We start from the raw sequence: 20,601 nt of genomic DNA, 5'->3' as shown, positions 1-20,601 counted from the left end.
GTATGGAAACACGGGTATTTTGCAATATCAACACTGTGAACTCTGGGATATCATTCAAGTCAATTTTGAATGAAAACGAACAGAATATTCTTGACTTTACTTTGATAGGGAGTCCATTTACACCATACAATATCATTTCTGCTCATTCATGAACGTGAAACACTGGCTATATAAACACTGGCTGAAACTATATTTCAACCTAAAGCCTCTTCTGAAGAGTGCAGAATTGGAAAAAGAGATGGCCCAAATAAAGGTGGACTTCACTAAGAGCAACGAGGAACTGGCCACATCAGAAAGCAGGAGAAAGTAGCTTGAGGAGAAGATGGTCTCTATTGTCCAAGAGAATAATGACCTTCTCCTTCAAGTTCAGGGTGTAAGTACTCCCAAAATAGTTGAATAAATAGTGAAATACATCAACTAACATTATAACACTTTAGTAGTTGTTATTTCATCAACAAAATGTTATTATTTCTGACTAATTAGGAATCCGATCATCTGCTGGATGCTGAAGAGAGATGTGATTGCCTAATCAAAAGCAAGATCCAGATGGAACAAAAACTTAAGGAGGTAACAGACTAGAGGATGAGGAGGATGGGAATGCTGAGCTGACTGCAAAGAAGAGGAAGCTGGAGGATGAGTGCTCTGAGCTCAAGATAGACATGGATGACTTAGAACTCACCTTAGCCAAAGTGGAGAAGGAGAAACATGCCATAGAGAACAAGGCAATCCACCTACTCCCATTAGGCTTTCTCAGGGTTTAAACCATTTCAACAGTTTCACAACAACACTTCATTATTATTTCAGGTCCCAAGGTGAGAATGTCGTTAAACTGACCAAAGAGAAGAAAACCCTCCAAGAGGCCCACCAACAAACACTAGATGACCTGCAATCAGAGAAGGACAAAGTCAACACTCTGAACAAAGCCAAATCCAAGCTGGAACAGCAAGTTGATGATGTGAGTTAGTTTATTAAATGAACATGGGTGTGATGATGTGTGAAATGTAAAATAAGGTACATGTACAGTACTCTGTATTTTATTTGTATGAATGTAGCTTGAAGGTTCCCTGGAACAAGAGAAGAAGGTTCATATGGACCTCGAGAGAGCCAAGAGAAAGCTGGAGGGTGACCTGAAGCTGTCTCAGGAGACCTTAATGGACCTGGAGAATGAGAAGCAGCAGCTGAATGAGAAGCTCAAGATGTATGATTACTTTTTCCCCCAAACACATGCACAAAACAGGATCAAACCTTTAACATAAAACTGCACCAATGTTGTATGAACCTCATAGTAGTTTGACATTGTCTAATGTTGCATTGAACAGGAAATACTTTGAGGTGTCACAGCTGCTGGGTAAGGTTGAGGAGGAACAGTCTATTTCTGCACAACTTCAGAAGAAAATCAAAGAGCTTCAGGTGAAGAAATTCTTACTGTATTTGTCTAATTAGTTAATTAACTTGAGGATCTGTTATCTGTTATGGATAAATGCACTATGGGTGTGTTAGGCAAACTGAACATAGTTTGTTAACCTGTAGGGTCGTGTTGAGGAACTTGAGGAGGAAACTGAGGCTGATCGTGCTATTCGGGCCAAGCTAGAGAGGCTGACCTCTCCAGGCAACTTGAGGAGATCAGTGAAAGACTTGAGGAGGCTGGTGGAGCCACTGCTACTCAGGTTGAGATTAACAAGAAGTGTGAGGCTGAGTTTCAGAAGCTGCGTCGAGACCTGGAGGAGTCGTCTCTACAGCATCACGCTACCTCTTCTACTCTGCATAAAAAAACATGCCGACAGTGTGGCAGAACTGGGAGAGCAGATTGACAACCTCCAGACAATTAAGCAGAATCTGGAAAAAGAGAAAAGTGAGCTAAAACTGGAGGTGGATGACCTGTCAAGAAACATGGAGGCTATTGCTAAAGCAAAGGTAAGTTAACAAATATTTGTTAATGTTTGTTTTTGGTTTTGAAATATATATTGAAATAGCTACAGTTTTTTAATTTGTGAAATCTACAATTTTGCAGATCAATTTGGAAAAACTGTGCCGTTCTCTTGAAGATCATCTGAGTGAAGTGAATACTAAAGAGGAAGAGCATCAAAAATTAATCAATGATCTTTCAAGCCAGAAGGCTCAACTCCAGACACAAAATGGTGAAAACTTAACGTCCAAATAGTCAAAGCCAATGTTCACATCTACATATTTCTGAACTTCTATTTCGATAATTTTCAGGGGAGATGTCACGACTGCTTGAGGAGAAGGATTCCTTAATGTCACACCTAACTTGTGGCAAACAAGCCTATGTCCAACAAATTGAAGAGCTGAAAAGGCAGAATGAGGAGGATGTTAAGGTCAACATAATATATTCTACTAAAATGTTATGTTTGTGAATAAAAAGCCCATGACATTTGCTTTCCATATTAGGCTAAGAAAGTCCTGGCCCATGTTCCGGGAGCAGTATGAGGAGGAGCAGGAGTCCAAGGCTGAGCTGCAGCGTAGCATGTCCAAGGTCAACAGTGAGGTAGCTCTGTGGAGAACCAAGTATGAGACTGATGCCATCCAGTGCACTGAGGAACTTGAAGAGGCCAAGTAAGATCCAACATAACTGATCTATTTTCTCCATGTGATCACTTCAACCAAAGGGAAAGGTATTATGGAATTCCATGTTTCCCACTACAGGAAAAAGCTATCCCTATGTCTTCAGGAAGCAGAGGAAGCTGTTGAGGCAACCAACTCCAAGTGCTCCTCATTGGAGAAGACCAAGCAGAGGCTGCAAGGGGAGGTGGAGTATCTGATGATGGACGTTGAGAAAGCCAACTCTGCTGCTGTCTCTTTGGACAAGAAGCAAAGAAATGTTGATAAGGTGCAAGATAGCATACCTACTATTTTAGAAATAAATGTTTATGATGCTTTAACGTGTTTATTTATATGACAAATATAGCCTGTCTATAATAAGTAATATTTTGTCATTTGCAGATCTTGTCAGAGTGGAAGCAGAAATTTGAGGAGTGTCAGGCAGAGCTGGAGGCATCGTTGAAAGAGGTTCGCTCTATGGGCACTGAGAACTTCAAAAGGAAGAATGGCTATGAAGAAACTCTTGAACATCTCGAAAAACACTCAAACGCGAAAACAAAAACCTGCAACATATGTCAAGGTTCTTTATTAAGTAAATGCTCTCATGCCACACACAATCTTTAAGTATAGAAACAATTATGCTTACTGAATTTTTTTTTCTTTTCTAGAGGAAATTATGGATCTTACTGAACAGCTAGGGGAAACAGGAAAAACCATTAATGAAAAGTCAAAGAAACACAGGAGAAGACAGAGAAGACAACAGGAGAAGACAGAGAAGACAACAGGAGAAGACAGAGGTTCAGACTGCCCTGGAGGAGGCAGAGGTAATAGTAAAATGTGTAAAGATGAGTACCTCATATTTATCCCTGATTCCCAACTACAATACCTTCCTGTCTATTGTGACTGTATGTTAACTCCCATTCAGGCATCTCTGGAGCATAAGGAATCTAAGCTCCTCTGTGTACAGCTGGAGTTGAACCAGGTGAAGTCTGAAGTGGACAGAAATATTTCTGAAAAGGATGAGGAGATTGACCAGCTGAAGAGAAACAGACAGAGAGTTATTGATTCCATGCAAACCAATCTGAACTCTGAGGTCAGGAGCAGGAATGATACCCTGCGAGTTAAGAAGAAGATGGAGGGAGACCTCAATGAGATGGAGATTCAGCTGAGCCATGCTAATAGACAGGCCAGTGAGTCACAGAAACAGCTGAGATATATACAAGTTCAGCTCAAGGTTAGCTAATGGAAACATACTGTACATGGAATATACTGTTATAGTTATAGGAGAGACTTCACCATTTCCTCCTACTTTGATCAATTCATTCCCCCATAGGAAGCACAACTCTACATTGATGATGATATTAGAGGACAGGAGGATATGAAGGAGCAGGTTGCCATGTCTGAGCGCAGGAGCAACCTGTTGCAGGATGAAATTGAGGAGATGAGGGGTACTCTGGAGTATACTGAGAGAAGACGTAAAACAGCTGAGCAAGAACTAGTGGGTGCTAGTGAGAGACTGCAGCTATTGCACTCACAGGTACAGTACTCCACTTTCTTAATCACCTAAGTCCTAAAGTAAAAACTAATTTAATCTAAAAATACAAAATGTCCCCATTATAATTTGCTGAATTACATTACAAGCCTGATCAACAGTTTCAAGAAACTTGAGACTGATCTCACCTCAATTCAGGGTGAGATGGAAGACAGTATTCAGGAGGCCAGAAATGCTGAGAAGGCCAAAAAGGCTATCACTGATGTAAGTTTATATTCCGCCTTATTTACTGTCAGTGTCCCTTTTATGGTTATCAATGGGCTAAACTGTTTTTATGGTTATCAATGGGCTAAACTGTTTTTATGGTTATCAATGGGCTAAACTGTTTTTATGGTTATCAATGGGCTAAACTGTTTTTATGGTTATCAATGGGCTAAACTGTTTTTATGGTTATCAATGTGCTAAACTGTTTTTATGGTTATCAATGTGCTAAACTGTTTTTATGGTTATCAATGGGCTAAACTGTTTTTATGGTTATCAATGGGCTAAACTGTTTTTATGGTTATCAATGGGCTAAACTGTTTTTATGGTTATCAATGGGCTAAACTGTTTTTATGGTTATCAATGGGCTAAACTGTTTTTATGGTTATCAATGGGCTAAACTGTTTTTATGGTTATCAATGGGCTAAACTGTTTTTATGGTTATCAATGGGCTAAACTGTTTTCATGGTTATCAATGGGCTAAACTGTTTTTATGGTTATCAATGGGCTAAACTGTTTTTATGGTTATCAATGGGCTAAACTGTTTTTATGGTTATCAATGTGCTAAACTGTTTTTATGGTTATCAATGGGCTAAACTGTTTTTATTGCATGTTCAGGCTGTCATGATGGCAGAGGAGCTGAAGAAGGAGCAGGACACAAGTGGTCACCTGGAGAGGATGAAGAAGAATCTGGAGATCACCTTCAAGGACCTGCAGCAGCGTCTGGATGAGGCAGAGAATATTGCCATGAACGGTGGAAAGAAGCAACTCCAGAAACTGGAGACAAGGGTAGTGTTTTTATAGTTAATATTATAATACAACCTTGACTACAATTGGAGATGCAGATGACAATGTTATGCTGTTATAGTGTGGTGGTAATAGTTGTTGGTTTCAATCAGGTGAGAGAGCTGGAGAATGAGCTAGAGTCAGAGAAGAAACACATCTCAGATGCTGTCAATGGCATATGCAAGTATTAGCACAGAATCAAGGAGCTCACCTATCAGGTAAATGTCAGCTGGATGGATACACTGCATGCAAAACTTCACCATTGATTTCCTCATCACCACAGTTATTTGGTGCGTTCTAAGAACTATTTTTTTTAAACAATCTGAGGAAGATAAAAATAACATCATTAGACTTCAAGAACTGGTGGACAAGTTACAGCTGAAGGTTAAAGCCTACAAGAGACAGGTGGAGGAGGCTGTGAGTACAACTCAATCCAGACCAGTTTACAGATGGTTTGGAACCTCCCTTAAAAATGTTGATACTTGATCCAATTAAATTTTATAGGAGGAGCAAGCCAATTCCCACCTGACCAAGTTCAGGAAGGTGCAGCATGAGTTGGAGGAGGCTGAAGAGCGTGCTGACATTGCTGAGACCCAGGTCAAAAGATGCAGGTCAAGAGTCATGACATGGGCAAGGTGAGTTGATGGGATAGCAAACTTACTGCATTGTATTTTGTTCATACAATAAATCTGACTAACCAATCCTGATATACTGAAGTGGCATACAATATATTCCTTACTATTTCCTTATTTTACAGGAAAAAGTCAGTGAAGAGTAGCAGATGGCTGGCATTCTGAAGAAAACGTGGGCAATGCCTGCAACATTAATAAGCAACATCCTCTTAACCAACTTCCAAATACCTTGTTTGTTTAGTCTAATAGATATTGATGAGAACTGTAAGAAAATGGTCAAGAGGTGAAATGTAGAAGTTGTAGATGTATTATTTTTGGTTTGCAGTAGTGGATGTATGTTGCCCTATAATAATAAACTTTCAACATGATTTGTGTTTATTGATTCATTGTCTGGATACACAAAGGTTAGCTAATGCTATTTGACAAAATCAGTAGTAAAAAAAATTACAAAATAATAGCCTAGTATTTATTACTGCTTTATCCCATTTTGAATGGCGCAAAATCCACTCAACATTAGGGCCTACCTACACAGAACAGGTTCACAGTTGACAAACCTAGGTCTTGCATTCCATTTGCAGACAGGGTGGTTTACCGGGCATTCAGCTCCAAAAAACATGCAAAAATGTCTCTACAGAAACGTTTTTTCTTTCACATTCTGCCCTCAACTTCCACCCATAGCATTGCAGTATCCTAATGGAGTTCCTATTGCTGAAAAATAAACTAAAAATAATCACTTAATAAATCCAACACTGATACAATTATTAATGATTTGGTGGACTCATAACTTGGCCTAGCATGATTACATAATGACTACCCACTGGGCACAAAATGGTTGTATAGTGACACAATGTATGTGACGTTGAATATATGTGGAAAATACATTGACTTTGAAAACAATGTCAACTGTTGTTTTGAGGTTGATATTTCAACCACATAGACCATGTCAACATGGTAACCAAATTTCAACATAGACAAAAAATATGTTGAATTTGTACCTTGAAAACAATGTCAGATATCTATGTTCTATCTACGTTACATAGGCTGGGCAGCACCTCCTACTGGACTGTTCACTCTGCTACCGCACGGCAAGCGGTACCGGAGCGCCAAGTCTAGGTCCAAGAGGCTTCTAAACAGCTTCTAACCCCAAGCCATAAGACTCCTGAACAGCTAATCAAATGGCTTCCCAGACTATTTGCAGAATTACCTCAACTACCTCGACACCGGTGTAGTAAAAAACTAAAAACAATTGGATACCACGAAATTGGGGAGAAAAAAGGGGGTAAAATAAAAAAAATAAAAAGGATTGCACCTAAATCAACCATTGACACATTGACTCTGTACCGCTCTCCTTGAAGTTCTTAATGATCCGATAAATGGTTGATTTAGGTGCCATCTTTTTAATTTTTTTTATTTTACCCCCTTTTTTCTCCCCAATTTCGTGGTATCCAATTGTTTTTAGTAGCTACTATCTTGTCTCATCGCTACAACTCCCGTACAGGCTCGGGAGAGACGAAGGTCGAAAGTCATGCGTCCTCCGATACACAACCCAACCAAGCCGTACTACTTCTTAACACAGCGCGCATCCAACCCGGAAGCCAGCTGCACCAATGTGTCGGAGGAAACACAGTGCATATTTAGGTGAAATCTTACTGGCAGTAATATCCTTGCCTGTGAAGCCCTTTTTGTGCAAAGCAATGATGACGGCATGTGTTTACTTGCAGGTAACCATGGTTGACAGATGAAGAACAATGATTCCAAGCACCACCCCCCTTTTGAAGCTTCCAGTCTGTTATTCAAACTCAATCAGCATGACAGAGTGATCTCCAGCCTTGTCCTCGTGTCACAGATCTGTGACACGAGGACAAGGGGTTCGGAGCGCGCTCCGGTGTGGGGCGCGTCGCCGGTTGCTCCGGACCGTGGATCGTCCCCAGAGGAACCGGACCGTGGGTCGTTACCGGAGGAACCGGACCGTAGATCGTCCCCGGGGACTCCGGACCGTGGCTCGTTGCCGGGGACCCCGGATCGTAGGTTGTCGCCGGGGACTCCGGACCGAGAATCCTCAGAATTCTCATTTATAGCTCTTATCGAAGATTGTCTATTATAATGACAAGATATTCAAGTGACCGCTCTAACAATGAAAATGCATATCCTCAAAGATGGAAGGCAGGCGGAAGGAGGCGAGCTCAGGTGAGACCATTCTAGCCAATGAGAGGGCAGATACATGTGTAAACAATTCTTTGTATCTTTGCCAGTTTAGAGTGCTCAGAAAGCATGGGCAGCATGGGCAGCTCCATTGAGCCTATCCTAATTTAAAGTAGTACATTTTGTTCTTCATTGACTGATTGTTCCAAACTCATAGGAATCCCCACCCAGTTGACTACTTTAAAATGGTGGAAGCCCTCAATGGCAATGTCTATGCTAAAACAAGTTATATCCATGATTAATCCTCTACCTATCTCTATGACAACAGGAACAAGTCCGATACAAAGTAAATTAGTGCAGATTGCATCTCACTCTTCTCTGTTTCCACTTGTTTTCTGACTTTCTCCAGTTCATGGACACTCTTTCAACTCTCACCAATTTGCTCCGACAGGTCTGATATCTCCTTTGTATTTTGAAAGCCATACAGTACATGTCAAAGTCAATATCAGGTAATTTTATATTGTAAAACCTTAAGGTTTTTATGTGTTGTGACTATTATGTCAAGGATTGTCACATTTCATGAATTGGACTTATGTTGTAGGTTTTTATTCTCCCTTTTGAGAGTTTCCAGATGATCCAGAGCTTCTTCAAATGAGCTTTTAATTTTGAAAAGATCTGTGGTTTGTGATCGAGATTCTTTCTGAGCACTTTCCAGCTCCGACTGTGACTCCTCATACTTCAGCTTCCAGTCAACTAGAATCTAAAACCATGTAATGATCAATGAGTATCGTCACTAACACATAAAAAAATGTAATCAAACTTTTATATTACCTTGTCAAAGTTTCTCTGTTTCTTATCAAGTTTAGCAGCCATACAATTTGATCTCCCCACATCAACCATGAGATCCTCCATTTCATTCTGCAGTCTCTGCTTAGTCTTTTCCAGTGAAGCACATTTTGTGTTCACCGCCTCAATTTGTTCCTCAGCCTCTTGGGGACGTTGGGCAAGATTTTTACCTGCGGAAAGTGAGACCATTTTTCATGATCATGCATAGGGTAACTTATGGTAAACAAGTAGAACATCTATAAAAAGTTGGCAATTACTTGGCCTCTTCAAGTTCCTCAGTGTGCTGGATGGCATCAGTCTCATACTTGGTTCTCCACAGAGCTACCTCACTGTTGGCCTTGGACATGCTACGCTGCAGCTCAGCCTTGGACTCCTGTTCTTCCTCAAATTGTTCTCGGAGGAGGTCGCAGTCGTGACGTGCTGATTGTAAACTATGGGCCAGGACATTCTTAGCCTTAGGATGAAAACAACATACACTGAGTGTACAAAACATTTCTTTCCATGACTAGTGAAAGATATGATCCCTTATTGATGTCACTTGTTAAATCCTCTTGAATCAGTGTAGATGAAGTGGACGAGACAGGTTAAAGAAGGATTTTTAATCCTTGAGACAATTGAGACATGGATTGTGTATGTGTGCCATTCAGAGGGTGAATGACAAAATATTTAAGTGCTTTTGAACGGGGTATGGTAGTAGGTACCAGGCTGTCCTGAGGGCAAAAGCAGGGGCTGCAACTCAATATTAGGAAGGTGTTCCTAATGTTTGGGATACTCAAGTGTAAAGTAGGTCTTGAGGATAGTAAGATTTTCAATGTATTCAATGTAGTATGGTAACAATATTAGGTGATCTTACTTTCATTACCTCATCAAGATGTCTCTTCAGGTCATCAATTTGTGTTGTAAGTAAGCATTTCACTGTAACCTGTTCTATTCGCCGCACGTGACAAATAAACTTTGATTTGATGTGAACCCATGCTTGGCTCTTGTCAGTTGTGAAATGAGACCTTCCTTCTCCTCCATTGTCTGATTAAATTCCCCTACAAGATACAATTAGAATACGTGTTAAGGTAGTTTTTATGTTTGTTTCTCCTCCACATTTAAAATGGAAGGATGTTTAATGATTAAAATGACCATTCTCAGTTTGGAGACGGGCCTTTTGATTATCTGATATCATTGAGATGACGTACATTCTCCTCTGTCTTGGTCTTTAACTCGATTAGCTTACCCTCAAGAGAGAGGCACATTTTTTCAAGGTTAACCTGTATTGTAATAATATTGAAAGCATAGGTTACAATTTGATGCTATTTGTACTTTTTATGATACCTTGGATTTGGCCACAGCTTCCATGTTGCTGGCCGAGTCATTTATTTCCATCTTGTATTCACTCTTCTCCTTCTCCAGTTTCTGCTTAACTATCTGGAGGTTGTCAATTTGTTCTCCCAGTTCTGCCATACTGTCTGTCTGTCTGCTTCTTGAGAAGAGTGGCAGCGATGGACTCGTAATGCAAGGTGGACTCCTCCAGGCCTCGACGCAGCTTCTGAAACTCAGCCTCACACTTCTTGTTCCTCTCAATTTGAGAAGCAGTGGCTCCACCAGCCTCTTCAAGCCTCTCACTGATCTCCTCAAGTTCCCTGAGAGATCAGACCTCTGCCTCTCTATCTGGACACAAGCAGAGCGCTCAGCTTCAATTTCTTATTCGAGTTCCTCAATACGAGTCTTGAGAGAAAACATACCATTTTAAACCAAAGAAGTTTGAGCTAATAATTAGAAAGATATTTCATGTTTTACTATATTACATTGTGTTCCTTAATCTTCTTTTGAAGCTGGGAGCTCAGTATTAGTTCATCCTCAATTTTGCTTTGCAGCTGGGCTGTTTCAAGTCTTTCCTACAAAGGGGAAATATATTGAGTACATTTGACCACAACAGAGGAAATCTTGCTTATTACTTCAGCAGTTTCTGATTTTACTTCTTGAGTTTTTCATCTGACTGCTGCTTTTCATTCTCCAGATCCATTATGGCTTCATGTGTCAGTTTCACATCACACTCAAGCTTTCTCTTGGCTCTCTCAAGGTCTATGCGAATCGTCTTCTCTTGCTCCAGAGAACCCTCAAGCTGTGGTATGAAAACAAGTAGAAATAGAATTAAGTTAAATCATTACAATGCAATCCTTTTTTCTACTATTAAGGTGTTACTCACATCATCCACTTGTTGTTCAAGCATAGCTTTTGCTTTTGTCAGAGTGTTGACTTTGTCCTCCTCTGCCTGGAGATCATCAAGGGTCTGCTGATGTGCCTCTTGGAGGCCTTTCTTTTCCTTGGTCAACTTGGAATGTCTCTCATCCTGACCAAACATCTCCTCTGTTAGGTTTTTAACCTGCAATGGCATAGGGATGTTAGTAAAATACCTGCAAAGAGGATGATGGATACTGCAACTTCATAGAAAAATGCAAACCTTGTTTTCAGTGGCATGCTTCTCCTTCTCCACTTTGGCCAAGGTGAGCTCTAAGTTATCAATATCTTTCTTCAGCTCAGAGCACTCATCCTCCAGCTTCCTCTTATTGGCAGTCAGCTCAGAATTGATTTTGTCTTCATCATCCAGTCTCTCGGTCAACTCTTTCAGTTTGGCTTAAAGCTGTATTTTGCTTTTAATGAAAGCCTCACATCTCTCCTCTGCATCCAAAATAGTTTCGGAATCCCAGGAAAACCGATTGTCTTTCTAATGGAACACTTCTTAAACACTACACTACACCCGATATGTTTAAAAGCAATGATAGTTCATGTTGACAATTCTAATAGCACTTACAGATTGAACTTGTGACATGAGGTTTTGTTTCTCCACGAACAGAGAAACATCTTCTCCTCCAGTTCCTTTCTCTTGGCGACTGCCTTTGCCAGGTCCTCCTTACATGTGATGAAGTCCTCCTTCATCTTCTCCACCTCCTTTTCACTATCTGCACTCTTCAGAAGGGGCTTGATCTTGAAGTACAGCTTTATCCATGGCTAGTGTTTCACGTTCATGAATAAGCGGTGGTTGTATTGCAGAATGAACACACAATCTCTGAAAAAGAGGTAATTGTAATGCCATATTATTGACCAGTTCTAATGCATGTACTTTCTTTTAAAGATAAGGATACAAATATTTCAATTGATGGGTTGTCTTACTTCTTTATAGCCAGCTGAGAAAATGATATTCTCATGAGGTACCCACTGTCACCAGAGAGGCCAGTTTTTCATCTCGTAGCTCCTCAAGAGTGCCCAGCAGACCGGCTTTAAAAAAGACCTGCAATAACATGGCTTACTGAGACACAGATGCTGTTGATATACTGTATGTGTATGTACAGTGCCCTCTGTAATTATTGGGACAGTGACACTTTTTCTTAGAAGTGTTAAGAAACATATTATATTCTTATTTACAGTAGAAGTGACTCCAAAATTACATAATACATTATTTACCATTCATTTCTATTGGGCACAAAATAATCTGAAACTCAACCAAAACAAACAGCAAATGTATCCAACAAATTGTACAGTCACAAGCTTGATGTAGTCCTTGCGTGCTAGAAATATGGGACCAAATACAACACTTTTGACTACTTTAATACACGTATTAGTGAATTTGTCCCAATACTTTTGGTCCCCTGACATAGGGGAGTGATGTAATTTCTCAATTATGTCAAATCGAGAGTTTTGGAGTATAGAGCCAAAATAAGAAAATGCTTGACTGTCCCAAAAATTACGGAGGGCACTGTATAAACACCACGTGAAACTCAGCAGAGAATAACTGCTATGTGGTTTTGCTAACAAGAGCATGTTTATAAAGTAATTGGATCATCACCTTGGTATGTCCAAATTTATGTTGTGTGTGATCAGGATCAATTGATCCAAGAAGCTTCTCTGAAGCTTTCTTGCCATCGATGAACTGTCCTTCTGGGATAGCACTGGCATTCAATATTCTGTATCTGTCAGATTACAGAAGACGCAATGGCAGGCATAAGAGATTATTTAAATACCAAATTAATCTTGTGGTAGTTAAATTATGCGAATAAAGGTTTACCTCTGCTTAAAGTCAGCATGTATAATCCTGCTTGGGAAGCCTTCCTGCAGATTGTCACGACTTCCTCTGAAGTTGGCCCCTCTCCTCTCACCATCTAGCCATCGCCGCTCCATTTTTCATTTATCCATTTGTTTTGTCTTGTTCCATGCACACCTGGTTTTCATTCCCCACTACATGTATTTATTCCTCTGTTCCCCTCATGTCTTTGTGTGAGATTGTTTTGTGTTACATGTCTATGTTGATGCGCTTTACTGGTATGCGTTTATTCCGTGTTTTCTTTCACGGGGTATGTTATTGTGTTTATACAATATTACTGTGACTGTTTCCCCTTCTGCACTTTTGCATTGGCTGGTGGTTTCGACGCAGTGGCGTCCGTCTGTTGGTTTCTCCTGCCTAAATAAAGTGTGCGCCTGTTCACAACTCTCTGCTCTCCTGCACCTGACTCCGCTCCCAGTACGCACGCCATTGACACAGATCCTGATACCCTCCAGCACACAGTTACAGCGCAGCTGATGAATAACCAGATGATTATCCATAATACCTGTATTCGATAGAAGTTAATGAAAAACATCACACACCTGGCCAAGGCTTTCGACTGTCAATCACCACATTCTTATTGGCAGACTCAACAGTCTTGCTTTCTCTAATGACTGCCTCGCCTGGTTCAACAACTACTTCTCTGATAGAGTTCAGTGTGTCAAATCGGAGGGCCTGTTGTCCGGATCTCTGGCAGTCTCTATGGGGGTGCCACAGGGTTCAATGCTCTGGCTGACTCTCTTCTCTGTATACATCAATGATGTCACTCTCGCTGCTGGTGATTCTCTGATCCACCTCTACGCAGACAACACCATTCTGTATACTTCTGGCCCCTCCTTGGACACTGTGTTAACTAACCTCCAGACGAGCTTCAATGCCATACAACTCTCCTTCCGTGGCCTCCAACTGCTCTTAAATACAAGTAAAACTAAATTCATGCTCTTCAACCGATCACTGCCCGTACCTGCCCGCACGTCCAGCATCACTACTCTGGATGGTTCTGACTTAGAATACGTGGACAACTACAAATACCTAGGTGTCTGGTTAAACTGTAAACTCTCCTTTCTGACTCACATTAAGCATCTCCAATCCAAAATTAAATCTAGAATCGGCTTCCTTTTTCGCAACAAAGCATCCTTCACTCATGCTGCCAAACATACCCTCGTAAAACTGACCATCCTACTGATCCTCGACATTGGCGATGTCATTTATAAAATAGCCTCCAACACTCTACTCAACAAATTGGATGCAGTCTAACACAGTGCCATCCGTTTTGTCACCAAAGCCCCATATACTACCCACCACTGTGACCTGTACGCTCTTGTTGGCTGGCCCTCGCTTCATACTCTTCGCCAAACCCATGGCTCCAGGTCATCTACAAGTCTCTGCTAGGTAAAGCCCCACATTATCTTAACTCACTGGTCACCATAGCAGCACCCACTCATAGCATGCGCTCCAGCAGGTATATCTCACTGGTCACCCCCAAAGCCAATTCCTACTTTGGCCGCCTTTCCTTCCAGTTCTCTGCTGCCAATGACTGGAAAGAACTGCAAAAATCACTGAAGCTGGAGACTCATATCTCCGTCACTAGCTTTAAGCACCAGCTGTCAGAGCAGCTCACAGATCACTGCACCTGTACATAGCCCATCTGTAAACAGCCCATTCAACTACCTCATCCCCATACTGTATTTATTTATTTATTTATCTTGCTCCTTTGCACCCCAGTATCTCTACATGCACATTCATCTTCTGCACATCTACCATACCAGTGTTTAATTGCTATATTGTAATTTACTTTGCCACTATGGCCTAATTATTGCTTTACCTCCCTTATCTTTCCTCATTTGCACTCACTGTACTTTTTGTTTTATTTTTTTCTACTGTATTTTTGACTGTATGTTTTGTTTATTCCATGTGCAACTCTGTGTTGTTGTATGTGTCGAACTACTTTGTGTCAGAGTCATGTGTATAGGTGGCAGGGAAGTCAGGCGCAGGAGAATCAATTAGTGGAATGGAGTTGTTTAATGACTTTAAACAAAACATAACTCCAAAACTATGAATAATATAAAACAAAGTGGGTACAAGGACCCGTCGAGCACCAATACAAACAACACGAAATCTGAACAGCAAACAATCTCTGACAAAGACATGAGGGGAAACGGAGGGTTAAATGCATAACAGGTAATTAATGGGATTGAAACCAGGTGTGTTGGAAGACAAGACAAAACCAATGCAAAATGAAAAATGGATCAATGATGGCTAGAAGACCGGTGACGTCGACCGCCGAGCTCGGCCTGAACAAGGAGAGGCATCGACTTCGGCAGAAGTCACACTGCTTTGCTTTATCTTGGCCAGGTCGCAGTTGTAAATGAGAACTTGTTCTCAACTTGCCTACCTGGTTAAATAAAGGTGAAATAAATAAAAAATAAAGAAATAGTGCCATATTTTTGTGTCTTCCTCAATTAATGTCACAAATCAAATATTTTCAGTGTTTTCCTCAAGTTGGTCGTTAACTTGTCAAGATTTTCCTGTGGAGAAGAGTATTGTCGTTATTATTACACATCTCCTTAAATATTAGTTGATATAAATGTCATTTTAGTTCAATATACTGATTAGGTATTAATGTACCCTGAAAACAGCAGAGACCGTCTGGAAAGAGCCACCTTTCTGCTTCTTCCCCCTTTCTTTTTCTCGCCGCCACCAGTATCTTGATAAAAAAGAGACATTTACTCTACCAACAAATGACAATCAATGTATAATTTACTCATTACCATCCCACTGGGCACACACTGATTGTTATCAATGTTATTTTATTTCCATGTCATTTCAACGAAATTGCGTTGAGCGGGTCCTTGTTCTTGTCCAGCCAGCCAGTGAGACTGTAGTCCACATTACCAGCATAGTGCACTACGGTGAAGTGGGCCTCAGGTTTGCCTTTGACAATCTTTGGCTTTTGGAAAGCTTGGTTCTTTCTAAGATCCTGGTCGTAGAGTTTGTTCTTGAAGGTAGTGTCTGAAGACTTGGGGAACATGCACTCCTCTTCAAGGGTGGAGAAGATGCCCAATGTAATAATAAAATAAAAAATGACATTGCAAATGACTGAAAGTGGGTTATTAACATTTTAACATACCTTCTGACTAAGCTCAATACGGGCAGCCAAGTCCATACCAAAGTCAATGAACTCCTAGTCTATTCCTTCCTTCTTGTATTCCTCTTGTTCCAGCACAAACATGGTGTGGTTAAAAAACTGTTGCAGTTTCTCATTAGTGAAGTTAATACAGGGCTGCTCCAAGCTGTTGTACTGAGTTACAAAAATCAAACCGTTTATGTGGTTGTTCACCACTGAAGATGGCAGTCTTAACATAGCTGCATTTAAGGTTGCTTAATGATGTTTTAAAATACATTTTAGAAAGATAAGTACAAAGAAATTAACTTACATCAAAGATTTCAAATCCAGCGATTTTCAACACTCCTATATAGAATTGTCTTGCCTGCTTCATATCGAGCATCTTGTTTATTCTGATGACCATCCATAAGAACATCTTCTCATAGATTGACTATGCCAGGGTGTCAACTGAATTGACTATCTGACCAGCATGTCATGTTTTCATGTGATGAAAACAGTCAACAGGATATTAAATCTACTTGTCCTGTTGAATATAATACCTGTTGAACTGTCTGCCCCTTGGTGACAAACTCATTCCCAACCTTCATTCTGGGGTAGCAGAGGGCTTTCACTAATTCAGCAGAGTTCACGCCCAAGAGAAAAGAGACGTTGTCTGCCACTGGTGGATAAATATAATGATGAGTTATGAGCTGATGATGTGTGTCTTGAGATTTGATCATTTAAGTCCAAAACATTTGATAAAACTAAGATATCTTACCCTCGGTGCAGTCAGGCTCTGCCTGTTCCTCACGCTGCTTCTGCCTGAACTTCAAGTTCCCATAATGCATCACAGCACCAGTCAGCTTGTAGATGGCCAACTTCTCATCATGGTTGAAGCCCAAGATACCAATGGCATCCTAGATAATTAATTAATTAATTAATTTAGCATTTACTTTAACATGAAGATTAATGTTTAATGAAAATAATTGCAAAACAAAATAATTTACTTCTCGCATCTGTGGCCACCAGCTCTTCTTTGTCGTCAATGCTGGCCACAGTGATCTGACCCTGACTGATCATTGTGAAATCCTACGGGTTTGTCGTGATTAGAAGCATTTCTGTCAAAGAATAAAACAATTATTATTTTGTGGATTATAATTTATGGACATTGTTGTATGGGGTTGATAAATAAGGGCAAATCAAGTCTGACATTTCAAATTGGAAATTACAAACTTTAGAAATCTTTTAAAAACCCAAATACTATACCAGTTTGCATTTTCTGCTGTGCAGGAAAATTCTCAGCAACAAAATAGTGATCAAATTAAGATCCCACATCTGTAGCAAATTTCATGAAGGATTTTGCAAATAATTCTGGAAGGTTCATATTCACATGATATTCTTACTGTACCTATAAGTGCTGGTTTGTGATTTGTCATGATCTGATAGTAGATATGGTAGCTCCTTTCCTCTAACAGTTGGAATGTCACTCTGGACTTCTCCAATAAATCTAGACAGAGCAACAGTACATAGATGATGAATACTAGTTACAGGTGACCAATGTAAAGGTCATGAAATTCAAGAGAACAAAACATACATGTTTCAAAATCAGCAGAAGCCAGTTTTCCTGTGGTTCCGAAGTGAATTCTGATGAATTTACCCTGTTGAAATGGAATATACCTTTTTGTTTAATTAAATATATCCTATTTCCATTTCAAGTAAAGAGAAGCTTTGAGGAAAGTTACTTACAACATGAGAGGAGTTGTCATTCCTCACTGTCTTGGCATTTCCAAAGGCCTCCAGCAGAGGGTTGTCTGAACTGATTTAATCTTCCAGCGTGTCCTGGGAGCCACATTCCATTACATACATCTGAACATCTCTTACAGTACTTGCCTTTACAGTATTCATTGTCATCTCTGCCTTACCTGTATCTTGCCAGTTTGCTCCTTCTTTTCAGTACCTCCAGCCACTGTGATTGTCGCAGAATACTGGATAACACGTTTTGTTTTGACAGTCTTTCCTGCACCAGATTCTCCACTGTAAACACAGTGTGACTTTGACATTTTTGATATTGAATCATCCAATTATTTTCGTCTGAATATTTAGAGATTCTCAAAACAAATGTAATTCACTCACGTAATCAGGACAGACTGACACTCACTATCTGTAGGTTAAGTGGAAACATACAAGTAATACTGGTATATCTGCAATATCATCCACTGTGGCGAAGTTAAACCCCTCAGGTGCCTGACACTCCTTGAGGTTGCCTTAATAATGACCAGCTTAAAGAATTCAAAATTATAGCTTACCTGTAAGCATATTTTGATATGCATTATCGGAAACAGAGAAGATATTTGGTGGGGCCGCCATACGCTTTTTGCCTCTGTAGGCTGTCACCACCGATTGGTCGTACACTGGGAGCCACTTGTAGGGGGGTTCACAGTAGCACAGAACAGCCCGGAGTAGGTCTATAATGACAAATCATATCATGTTACATGATATGAGAGAGTCCTAAACAAACAAAAGCCCTACGTACATAGATCATCAATGCTGAATAACAATATTTGAGGTTATGCAGCACAGAGGGCTCGTTGAGGTAGGTCATCATGGCCATGTCCTCCATCTTATCATACTTTGGAGGATCCATCTGATAAACGTCCTCTTCTTTCATGGTTACCGTCTAAAAAAAGGGCATTTAAAATGATGACACACCATGCAATGAAAAGTGATTAATGCTTTTAACGTTGTTGTAGATATTAAAATAATTATATTTGAAGTCAAGTAACTCAGATTTGCAAATGGGAAAGTTTTAAACTAATTGGATAGATACAATAGGACCCACCTCTCCATTCCCACATTTCACGGTGACTTTGCAACCTTGTCTGTTCTGGACGACTCCTTTGATGGACAGATCCTTGACACCTGGCACGAAGCAGGCGTTCTTGGCATCAACGGGCCAGGTCTGAGCCTCAACCCTCTCCTTCTCAGGCTTGCGGAAAGAGATGGCGGCTGCTCCAAAAGCGGCCATCTCCACGTCCGAGCTCATGATGGCGGTTCACTGATTTATCCAGATATTAATATGAAAACAAAACATACTACTTTTATTGTGCTTCTTTGTAAAATTGTGTGAAAAATGTTTTCATGTAATATCATATTGTCGTCAAATGTCTTTCTGCCTTAACTTACCGTCCTCACACCCCAATAGAATGTACACCAGTTACAGTGTGCCTCCATTCTGTAAAATAAACACAAAAAGCGCTATCATCAGAGTGTTAGTATAGGCTAATAAGTGGCTATTTATTGTCTTTATCCATTTACTCCATGGTCCTGATGCTTGATCCCAGTTAAACGAAGTGCAAGACTCTGCTCCATGAACCTAACTTTGGATTGAAGACAGGCTGAGAAGGGAAATGCATAGGCTCTTACCGCTGGTTAGCCTACTAGAGGCCTCTCAGTGAAGAACACGGTGCAGTTGTGGTCCTTTTAGGAAGATGAATGTGCTGGTCGGGCAAAAAATGGCCCTCTGAATTTGGCCATGTAATTCTATCCAAATCTCAAGTCACATGATCAATTTCTGCTCAACTTACATATGGAGCAGGATCTTCAAGTGGTAATGGGGACGTGTGACCAGCAACAGGTGATGTTCCTCAATCTCTATTTTTACATGCCTTCGATCCTGTCAAACCATGCTGTTAGCTATTAACATGCATTAATTATCCTTCTGTACTGTATCTCAATTTTAGGTTACAGCATTTCTGTTATTCGGGGACATTCATAAAACATTTTAATACACTGTGTTATTAGCAGTGTTGATTTGGAGGGTGAATGTATCATTGTGTGTATTTCTGGCTGTAAAAGGTGTACCTTACATCACTTAATCACCACTACCCACTGGGTACACACTGGTTGAATCAACATTGTTTCCACGCCACGTGAACCAACGTGGAATTGACAGTGAATTGACGTCTGTGCCCAGTGGGTAGTGCCTTCAAAATCCCTCTTCACCTAGTTGTATATCCTTGAGGAACAGATGACCTTTAGGCAACCTTCAAGTTCTGCAACTTGGATACCTGTGGGTTCCTGGAGTAATTTCACAAAATGTTTATTAGTTTGAGTAAACTCAAATCACTCAACCATCTGTGTCACTAATTAAATCAAATCATCTTTATTCAATTACATCTGATTTGTTTGCTAGTTTCCTTGTGCGTGTAAACTGTAGTGAACCTTTGTTACAGCAGTGTCCTATGGCTTGAGAGGGGATTCACACAAATCCTTCCCCATCGGCTGCTTCCATTGGAGGGGGCAGATGTGGCTCCCAGCTGGTATTTTCTGTGGCTGGTCACTTATCCAAACTGTTTCTCCTGGACCAGTATATCACTGTCAAAGCTCTCTTGACATAATGTCAAATGTTTGAAAGCTGGAAGAAGCTTGGTTTGACATTCTACATCTTCTGTGGAGGACACTGTAGGTTGTTTACAGTTACAGCTGTAGGATCTTAATTTGATCACCCTGTTGCAGGACAAGTTTCTGCAATGCATGACATTTAAAACTTCCAGTGTATTTGAGGTTTTAAAAGGCTTCTTAAGTTTGTAATAACCATTTAGAAAAATGTCCCTTACAAAAAATGTATTAACTCCTACAATAATGTCCATGAATTATAATCCACATAAAACACTACATGAACAAAAGT

The 20,601-nt window shown here is 40.4% G+C and overlaps 1 protein-coding gene and 1 pseudogene across 1 annotated transcript; one reads left to right on the top strand and one right to left on the bottom strand.

Annotated features, from left to right (window-relative positions):
- Positions 1-2: 2 nt before the first annotated feature.
- Positions 3-8,043, top strand: LOC110486606 (myosin heavy chain, skeletal muscle-like). The gene is given in 25 exon segments (XM_090194360.1): positions 3-58; positions 109-373; positions 484-565; positions 568-738; positions 795-955; positions 1,053-1,198; positions 1,320-1,410; positions 1,531-1,591; positions 1,594-1,766; positions 1,768-1,914; positions 2,012-2,138; positions 2,218-2,362; positions 2,410-2,574; positions 2,665-2,848; positions 2,962-3,096; positions 3,099-3,129; positions 3,228-3,285; positions 3,323-3,383; positions 3,485-3,793; positions 3,893-4,101; positions 4,201-4,315; positions 4,931-5,101; positions 5,212-5,316; positions 5,603-5,733; positions 7,983-8,043. Coding segments are annotated over 25 exon segments (3,360 nt in total).
- On the bottom strand, positions 7,935-18,957 carry LOC110485199 (myosin-4-like; annotated as a pseudogene).
- Between the last annotated feature and the right edge of the window lie 1,644 nt (positions 18,958-20,601).

Source organism: Oncorhynchus mykiss, chromosome 13 (assembly GCF_057628025.1).
Source record: "Oncorhynchus mykiss isolate SJ-2025 chromosome 13, ASM5762802v1, whole genome shotgun sequence".
Taxonomy (NCBI): Eukaryota; Metazoa; Chordata; class Actinopteri; order Salmoniformes; family Salmonidae; genus Oncorhynchus; species Oncorhynchus mykiss.
The sequence above is the reverse complement of the archived record's forward strand: the minus strand, read 5'-3'. Positions and strand labels throughout refer to the sequence as shown.